Raw genomic sequence first — 9,828 nt, 5'->3', positions numbered from 1 at the left:
GTTCACTGATGGGAATGATGGGCTGGAGCAGGACAATCGTTCATATGCATTGGATTGAGCAACAAAGGTGAATGGGAGGAACGGGCTATTAGCTGGCAGTTTACAAATAACTTTGCAATATGATCTTTGTGAAATTGGATGATACTTCTGTGTTTGAGCGTTTTTCAGTCAAATCCTCTCGGATCAAGAAAGTTGAAGGATGGAAATGATGGGCTGGAGCAGGGCAATCGTTCACATGCATTGAATTGGGCAACAATGATGAATGGGATCAATGAGCTATTAGCTGGCGGTTCATGAAGTAATCGTTACATTGATTTTTCTGGTTTTGGATGATACTTCTTTGTTTGAGGAAAGTTGAAGGATGGGAATGATGGGCTGAATCATGACAATTGTTCTTTGTTCATATGCGGTGGGTTGTCATAGCCATTTTGGGCAATTCAATGTCCTCGTGTCAACCTTTCTTTTCTTCAATATGCAGCTTATCCCGGTCCACACTGTATCCCACCTTGATCTCGACACTGTTCACAATCCAACCATTCTTTGCACTGCACGCGTCGCATGTCGCCATGGCATCCCCAAGCTCTTTATTGCAGACGACTCCTCCAATATCAAAGCCTTTGCAGTTGCCAATGACAACAGTGGCATTTCTCAGGTCAGCACTAGCACAGCTTACGATCTTATCTTTACGATTGCTCACTCGACCTCCTCACCAAACCCACCCTAACAGCTAGGCGAATGGACATTGCCAACACCAACGGAACAGATTTACGTGTGCCAAACCGAGTGTTGTATGGTATTTGCACGAACACGCGATGGTGGCGTGTGGCGGATACGCGTGACCTGTGAGCCATACGAGTAAAGTGTCATTGATAGAGCAATCCATGTTATCCTTCTTGACTAATACCATCATGTAGACATGTTTCGAAGCGTCCAAGGATACAAGATTGTGAGCAAATATACAAGCATGTAAGGGATATAAGAGAGGGAGCATGATTCATGCATTAACATTGCTGGTTTGTATAGCACGATTATCTAGTACCGATACATTCATCTCCAACGGGATTATTCTACGGGTTGAATGCGGATGGAGCAATATGTCATTGCAAGCAATCGGATCTCGGGATGCCTTCGGTAGTGGGTATGCATAAAGCACGTTCATGTGTAACAACATCAATTCTTGGTAAGTTTGACATGGAGAAATTGGTCAAAGCTACTCTTCCTCACTGCGTAACAAATAGTTGATCCCACTCAGCTGTCAGAGCCATTCTTGATGCATCTTGGTTTACCAAAGTGAGTATGGCACCTTTCAATTGAACGCGAAAACTTACAAGGAAGTTTGCACAGAGATTGCCTTACATTGCTCTTTGGACATGAGAATGGTGACTTGACAGGCAGCACGGTACAAGGACAAGAGATCCAATTTGCAGCTTTACCTGTGAGTATATGGTGATACGTGCAAAATCCATCCATCTTAATGCTTTACCTTAGGAAGAACCCATTTCTGCCATTTATCTTTTACATTTGATCAACGACGCAGTTTACGACGCTATGGTTGTGCTTGGGTAAGGTGGCAAAAAGGGGTATCGAGTACACACGTCGTCTCATCCATTAATGTAGGCGTTATGGAACAGTTCAATTATATCTTGAAACCAGTGATGGGCGCTTGATCTTTAAGGAATTCCTTATCCCGGCCCCTGTGCTTGCATCTTGTTCGGTTTTTGTAAGTGGATGCTTCTCACATTGTATGGATATATACTTATATTGTTATAGGAACGATCCTTGTTGGTCAGCTTGAAGAACCAAGTCCATTTCATTGAATTCACTTATTCCAGTCAGCAAGAACCAGACAACATTGTGCTAAAATCGACTCGACTGAATACGTTGCAAGATATCACGCATATCCATGACATCCATCACGAGGCTTCAACTTATCAGCTACTGCTCGTCAAAGACAATTCTCAATTGATTCAAGCATCATGTGACTTTGGGTAAGGAATCAATCAACACAAGTCCTCTCTTTTATCATGATTGCTCATAAAGTATCAAGGGCAAGGATCGAGGCCAAACAAGACTCTGAGCTTCTTGAGCAGACGATTTCAAACATCCTGGATGAGCTTTCGGATTACGAAAAGGCCAAAAAGGAAATGGATAGTCATGTTGAGGTGAGCATATAATACATCATGGAATGCTTATGAGCTAACAGAAGTTTGGATAGCTTTTAAATGAGAGATTGATTGCTATGAATCGAATCATCTACGGCCTGCAGCGGATCAAGGGTCAAAAGACGAGGTTACAGCTTGAGAAGGATGATGATTCTTCACCATTCCAATGCGACTTGCAACCAATAATTGTACCAGATTCGAGGCGTCTTTTTATGAAATCAGCGGCCTGCTTACGACTTCGTATTCGTGCATTGATCCCGATGGATTGGTCTCAATGGAGCTGTAAGCTATGCTTGGGTCTTTTTACCGTGAGAGTGCTTCTAACAGCATGACTTTATAGTACATGTCAATATGTGCCATCAACGCACATCGCTACGACAAGTGACTACACCATGTACCCAAGAGCAAGATTCAGTGGATGGGACCACCTTGATTGTACCTCTGGCAGGGCTCACGGATCATCACGTGTGGTAAGTACATGCACGCTATTTATACTACAATGACTCACAGTCAACTTGTAGGGAGCAAGATATTCCTGTGGACATTGCATCTCTTCGTTTACCGCTTTCAGTATCCATGCACCTATCCACGCATCTCAATCTTTCAATCCCTCCAATTCACAATGCGCATGAATCATCACAGGCGGACTCTCAATCGAACAGGGGTAAAATGGATGGATTCATCACTTCTCAATCATTCAATCTAATCAAGTATTCCTCACATAGAGATGACCAAGCAGTTTACGTTTCCGTTGTCAGACTTTGATTTGGATGACTTGCATTTCATATCGCCATGCACGGATGATGCGCTCAAGATGCTAAAAAGGTCTGGTGTCCCTGGTGCGACTGCTCGTCTTTGCGAACAACAAGCCATTCGAAAAACGCTTGACAACTCCAATCAGTACCCATTAGCACGGCTGGAAGTGAGTATCCATCAAAACTATGCCATTACCGAATCATTAACATTTCCATCTAGGGCCCATCTTTTGACAAGCTAACGATGGATAAATACGAATCAGCATCCTTACGTTTCCTCGTAAAGCCTCGCAATGATAGCACCGTCGATGAAACTTGCAATCATATTCTGGAGACCTTTTTAAGTGAAGCTCGATCAAGGTATTACTTATATATGGTGTCAACATCATCAATGCAGCAATGCTTATCTCATGCATTAGGAACGAGCTTGACAAGATCTTGGATACCCCACATCAAGCCTTTTTTACTCTTCTATCTTATCCTGAATATCCAGTCAGCTTACGCCTTTCAAGAGGTAGGAGTATTGATCTTTTGAAGGGTGACAATACTCACGCATCGAAATAGATTCTTCATCCCCGATATCCATCACGATTCATATTCATTGTCTGAACCCGGTAGTCATGCTCAAGGTCGAATCATCATTATTGGCCCGATCACGTGAGTTCATGGTTGACAACGAGGACACAGGTAAACAGGAACATGGTAGATTTAAGAGAAGTCTTGTTAAGCAACATCCTTGTAGATGCCCTACTCGATCAAGCCCAACACGCTTTCGTGATAGCAGCACAAGATCTCGAAGAAAAATTTCGTGTGGGTTATCCTCAGCATGAATTCTGGAACTCGCTAAAAACGACAATGATACAGCTACGTAAGATTTATAGTAATGCTATCCTTGGAACGCTTTGCTTGTAATTACCACTACTATTATTACGATACAACCACGCACATAATAAAGAGTACAATAACCACCAGCAAATCATAAGCGACCCTTAGACACAATGATGTCCACCTCCCTAGTAGATGCACTTTATTGATTGTTGTGAAGAAGAAGATGCATAGTAGCTATATTTACTGTGACCCGGTGACTGGTCTCTTTGTTCACAGATATCACTCATCATCTGATCATTGCCAGCAATAGCGCCCCTGTACCACTTTTGAACCCATAAAGCAGGATTTTATCGATAGTCGTCATTCAAGTTGCCGTCATTGAGTGTATATAGATGTCACAGGGGCCCGGCAGGTTTACCTGCACCAGCCAATAGACCCATCTCGGGCTTTGACCTACTTTGTCCCATTGCAACTAATCCAATTTTCGGGGATACCGACCGTGTGAGAGAGGTTACTGCGACATTATAAAAGCGTATCACCCCACCTTTTCAGTCCTATGTAATCCTTTCCGCTCCCAAGAAAATGCCACATCCAAAACCTGTCTACTGTTATAACTGTGGTTCCAGTAAGCACATCACCATCATCATACATAGCCTATTTCTTATAGTAACATATATCTTTTATGCATGTACATAGCCGCCCACACAAAAGACGTGTGTGTAAATATCCTCCACCTAATAACAACCTCTTAACCAGTAGCTAATGAGCTCAATTTATTCTCTTATCTAGCCCGAGTGGGTGTACAGATTCATTTTTGTGGGAGGGGAGAGTATCACACAACCACTAATATTGACAACACTCTCGTTATAGAATACTCAAGAAACCAGGCCCATATTAAGAGAACAAAGCCATCGACTTGGTCACAATGGAAAATCATGTATAGCTGTTACATTGTTTGAAGGGATCATTGTTGCTATGATAAGGTTACTTTTTGACGACAAATACAAGCATGTGTGAAAAGGATGTCAATAATGGTGCTGTGGAGTTATGTAATGATGATAGTGTGTGTGTGTGTTTACTCTTGGTAGGGTTCAAGCTAAAAGAGAAACAAAGCATGTTAGCCATTGTATCAATATAAGAGTGCTGCTACTACATACCATCAATGAAAGTGTCTTGCTCGAATTAGCGTCTTGATCACGGTAAATGCCGACCAAACTTTCTGCCTTCTCGTACAGCGTGTTTTTCAGCGAAATGACAATGAACTGGAAGTCCTCACTTGCATGCTCTCTAATGTAAGATGCAACAGTGACAACATTGGTATTGTCCAGAGCAGCATCCACCTCATCCAAGACGAAAAAGGGTGATGGTTGGTAACTAAAAGATCAAACCCAATGGATCAGTTTTAAAAGTCCCTTTCTCCTTCCTGGTGCACCAAGTTCAGCATTACCTATGAATGGCAAATAATAGAGCTAAAGCGGCAATACTCTTTTCACCACCTGAAAGCTGATCCATATCACGGAATTTCTTCATGGGAGGCATTGCATGGTATCGAATGCCTTCAAGATAAGGCTCCTCCGAATCATCAAGACTGAGATAAGCTGTACCACCATGAGGGAAGGTCTCGCTTGTCGTAAGGGCCTTGTATACTCGATCGATCCTTCCTGAAATGTGGCTATAAGCATCGTAGAATAGCTTATACCTAAAGAAATGGATATGAGTGGTGTCATTGTTAAAATAAAAAAAAGGAGAAAGCTTTACCGTTTTTGTTTGACGTTGCTGAATTCTTGTTTTGCTCGCTTGGCGTCTCTTCTTGCATCATCGAATTGATCCTCTGCTTCCTTTAGTCGCTGTTCAACGCCTTCCAAACGATCAATCGCCTTCATATTGGGGGCCATTTCATCAATCTCCTCAGCTCGACGCTTAAGCTCATCCTTGAATTCCTCATCACGAGCAGAGCTGCCATTCTCTTTCAGGTCCTCATCAAGCGAATCATAATTGACTTCAACCATCCAATCAGTGGAGCGTATAGAGAGTTGTGATGGTGGCTCATCATCCACATCCATGGCACTCGAAGATTGTGTCTAAAATAGAGGGGATCATGTTAAAAATTACATCCCGATAGGGTGGATGATATATAATACGTACGCTGGTACCAAGGCTGCCACTGCCCAAGTTATCCTCCATGATGACATCGTCCATGCTTCCTCGTAAAAGAGGCAATTCAATATCCTCCAATTTGCATTTACGGAAAATAGCCACTCGTTCAGCATGCACCTTTTCCATCTCGGTCTCCACTTGGGACATCTCCTTCAAGTAGCTTTGAACGTCTCGACCCTTGGCTTCCAATTTGGCACGCAGCTGATCAACGGCTTCTTGCTTTTCATCCTCCAAAGCTGTTTGCTCTTGTAACTCTGCATTGGATGTTGCAAGATCCTCATTCATTTGTCGCATACGTTCAGTAGCTTGGCCAATTTGGGTTTGTAGATCCGCCAACGTCTTTGTATCCTCATTGTACATGGTTTCCAGCTTTGAAAGACGCTCTGCTAGCTCTGATAACTGTCCTCGCTCAAATGATAGCTGTGTCTCCAATCTGGAACGCTGAGCTGCGAATTGTGCTCGTTGCTCGATCACTTCTTCAGGAATACCATATCGCATGGATTCGTACTCTCGAATGTTGGATACACCAATGCGGCTGCAAAAGTCGGCAAAGATCTCATCCTCAATAGTGGCCAATGCTGATTTCATCTCTTCAATCGATGCTGCTAATGAATCCAATTTCTCCTTGGCCTAATGTCATGACATGTTAATAACATATACACGGCTTGCATCAAGGATTGCCATACCTGATCATAAGGTGCTTGGGCGCTGACTAATTGTTCTTCAACATAACGCATCTCGTTTCGCACATCCTGTAACTTTTGCTCTGCAGTGGTCTTTTACATCATAGGTGAATAAGATGCCTATTGATTTTGTAGTTGAAAGGCAATACTTACAATTTCTTCCCGAAGTACACTGAGTTGTCCTTCAAGCTCGGCACAATCATTCTTTGCAGCTTCTTCAGCACTGCCCATTCTTCTTTGCTTGTTGAGGTCGTTCAATTCACCAAGAAGCTTATCTCGTGTACGGGTCAAGCCTATGGATTGAAATCTTTGTTAGCTGTCTGATCTCATACATTCCATAGCAACAAGACCAACCTTCGATATCACTTTCTTGCCAACGGGTTGCGGCCTGATTCGTACTATGACCACCCGTAATAAGACCACTTCGATGAATCACCGTGCCATCCAAAGTTACAGCTATAGAGAGTTGGCGAGTTAGTTACATGTTGTCATTGATGAGGTGTCTTTCTTTGCTTACCCTTCACGTCCTCATTTTTCTCGTAGCAGATTTGCTTTGCGATTTGGACCGTATCACATACGATGGTGCTACCACAGGCATACTGGAGAACAGTCTCAAACTTTTTGTCACTCTTCACCACGTCAACGGCAAGTCGAGCACCACGGGTATAGTTTCTGAAACGATCATTGATCATAGGCACTTGAATCCAATTGAGTGGAAGGAAGGTGGCGGTACCAACACGTTGATCACGCATATACTAATGTCACCATCATTAATAGGTAGGCCCAATCACAAAAAAAAGCATAGCAATTTACCTGGATACATTCAATGGCTGTTCGCTGATCCTCGACGACAATCGAATCCATGTTGCGACCAAGCACAGTAGCAACAGCAACATCGTATCTTCTTTGAGTAGGACGGCAAAGATCAACAAGCTTTCCATGAACGCCTATTAATGATACGTGTTGGTTGAGAAGTAGTTTTGGAGGATCGATTCATGCATCGTAATACCTGGGAAGATTTGCTTCATCATATTCAAGCATTCTTTGAATCGTGTTTCTTTCTCAGACTCCCGTTGCTCTGCCTTGGCTTGCATCAATCGATTGAGTGTCTCTTGAAGCTTTTCATTCAACTGGATCTCACGTTGGCTAACATAGCGATGAATACATGATTTGAAGGATCGCCCTCCATCCCTTGTTGTAAACTTACTGTGTTGTCTTTCGTTCCTCTTCCAATGCAACCAAATCCTTTTTACGACTCTGAAGCTGCTTATCCAATCCCTCAGCCTCGTCAACAAGAGCTTGACCATCCATTTTCACTTGACGCTCATCTTCCAAAAGCTGCGACTTTCTGATTTGGAATTCCTCGGTCTTGGATGTGATGCGTTTGACGTTTTCCAACTCCATCTTGTGTTGACGCTGCAATTGCTCAAGTTGTTGCTCTTCGGTAACAGCGCGAATGCTGACTTGTTGCTTACTACACGAACGTTGTCAACGAAGGCGTTCCCTTTTTTTCCATGTTCCTCCTTTTTCTACTTACAGTTGTTCATATTGCTCCACTTGCTCAGCGGTTAAAACAGGGCCTTTGACCAATCCACTCTCGGGAAGAGAAGCTGATAATGAACGAATATTAATCCACTATAAGAGGGCATGCATAAATCCAATATTTACCTTCGTATTCTTCTGAAGACTTGTTCAATTTGCCAAGGCTTTGTTCAAGGTTTGTCACTTCCTGTGCCTGTTCCCATACTAAGTATATACGCCAATGACCATAATCCCACAAGTTTACCTGTTGGTCATGCTCATGCTTGAGACGGTCTCCATTTTGCTTAGTTTGCTCAATACGCTTTTCAATATGGCTGACTTGTTCTTGGATGCTGATCAAATTGGGGCGCTAGATGGATATGCATGCTTAGTACCCTCGATCCCCATGATATACGTATCGCCTTGTATTACTTACATGCTCTTCCAATTCCTTCTTCAGCTTTTTGATTTGTAATTCTCTCCGAGTCTTTTCACGATGAATCAAAGCCTGCTCTTTGCGTGTCGCCTTGAATTGTTCCTCCAATTGCACCTAGATGATGTACTTTGTGAGCACCTTGTATCACCAATAACACCATTTCATATATATATCTACCTGATCCCCAGTCGCACCATCAGCATCCATCTTTCGACTGCTTGCTGACTTTTCCAATTCTTGTGATCGTTGCTCAATATGATAAAGCTTCCACAAGAGATACTTGACAGCCACTTGACGACGTTCACGCACAAGACTCTCAAACTTTTCAGCCTCCTGCTTTTGCTCCTTGTATTGCTTGACTTCGCTGGTGACACCACGTTTCTTGTTGAAGGCGTGAGCGCTGTCCTCAATAGCACGATCCTGAATCTTCTTCAATCGATCATATTCCTCCTTGTATTCCCAAGATCTTTCATAAACGACAAATGTCAGTGACACAACACTCGACAAAGAAAAGAATCAATCGACCATCCTTACCCACTGATTTGTTCGATCAACTTTGTAAGATCCTTGGCGCTTTGACTGGCTACGGATTCCACATCGCCTTGAAAGACCAAAAAGTTCTTGGCCTTGATGAGGATGTTTTCCTTTTGCAATGCTGTATTGTATTCGGCAAAGGTGACCTGGCGATCATTGATGCGATATTCGGATTGACCAGAGTGTTGCACCGTACGCTTGAAACGGACCTCTTGTCCACGTGCGTTCTCGTATACAAGGACAACATGGGCTCGTCTTGCTGCCATAGCACGTGAATCGGTTTGCATAGCTGTGGGACGATAAATCATATCCTTCAAACTCTGAGATCGTAGGTGCTGCGAATTGACACCGAGAACAAACGAGATGGCATCCATAAGATTCGATTTGCCTATGCCACATTGGGTGTCAGAGGAACGAACGATAAGCTAGCCCCCATTAGACTATTGTTGTTTACCTGATCCATTGGGACCAATGACACTTGTGAACTTGTGGAAGGGACCAATGACCTGGTGGCCCTTGTATGATTTGAAATTGTCGACTTCCAGGCGTACGAGCTTTCCCATGGCACACACACGTCGATATCAGGAACTGCGGAGGAGAAGGAAACGCGTTGACAACGCGAGCCGAAAATCGCGTTCATTTGCTCCATTAGCGGCATCAGAAAAAGTACATTCGACCCATCTAGCTGTCCACACTCCTCCATCTCACCCACCCACAGCCGTATGCAGTAGCACCCTTCTTTCTTAATATGT

The 9,828-nt window shown here is 43.3% G+C and overlaps 2 protein-coding genes across 2 annotated transcripts; one reads left to right on the top strand and one right to left on the bottom strand.

Moving 5' to 3' along the window:
• Nucleotides 1–472: 472 nt before the first annotated feature.
• On the top strand, nucleotides 473–3,829 carry O0I10_012320 (uncharacterized protein; the record flags this gene model as incomplete). Its single annotated transcript, XM_058492253.1, has 18 exons — nucleotides 473–652; nucleotides 728–855; nucleotides 915–966; nucleotides 1,024–1,180; nucleotides 1,239–1,290; nucleotides 1,345–1,435; nucleotides 1,489–1,562; nucleotides 1,618–1,720; nucleotides 1,771–1,988; nucleotides 2,048–2,162; nucleotides 2,216–2,444; nucleotides 2,503–2,632; nucleotides 2,684–2,826; nucleotides 2,888–3,084; nucleotides 3,138–3,277; nucleotides 3,337–3,431; nucleotides 3,482–3,604; nucleotides 3,660–3,829. 18 exons carry the CDS (start codon nucleotides 473–475, stop codon nucleotides 3,827–3,829), a joined length of 2,397 nt encoding a protein of 798 aa, XP_058337003.1.
• A 991-nt stretch (nucleotides 3,830–4,820) lies between these two features.
• Nucleotides 4,821–9,639, bottom strand: O0I10_012319 (uncharacterized protein; the record flags this gene model as incomplete). Its single annotated transcript, XM_058492252.1, has 19 exons — nucleotides 4,821–4,841; nucleotides 4,903–5,119; nucleotides 5,193–5,444; nucleotides 5,504–5,826; nucleotides 5,891–6,532; nucleotides 6,589–6,678; nucleotides 6,739–6,878; nucleotides 6,940–7,041; nucleotides 7,103–7,340; nucleotides 7,399–7,532; nucleotides 7,595–7,731; nucleotides 7,793–8,059; nucleotides 8,123–8,195; nucleotides 8,254–8,320; nucleotides 8,372–8,476; nucleotides 8,543–8,656; nucleotides 8,720–9,008; nucleotides 9,077–9,464; nucleotides 9,531–9,639. 19 exons carry the CDS (start codon nucleotides 9,637–9,639, stop codon nucleotides 4,821–4,823), a joined length of 3,708 nt encoding a protein of 1,235 aa, XP_058337002.1.
• Between the last annotated feature and the right edge of the window lie 189 nt (nucleotides 9,640–9,828).

This window comes from Lichtheimia ornata (assembly GCF_029851405.1).
Source record: "Lichtheimia ornata isolate CBS 291.66 chromosome Unknown scaffold00120, whole genome shotgun sequence".
NCBI lineage: Eukaryota > Fungi > Mucoromycota > Mucoromycetes > Mucorales > Lichtheimiaceae > Lichtheimia > Lichtheimia ornata.
Note: the sequence above shows the minus strand (reverse complement) of the source record. Positions and strands in the feature narration are given on the sequence as shown.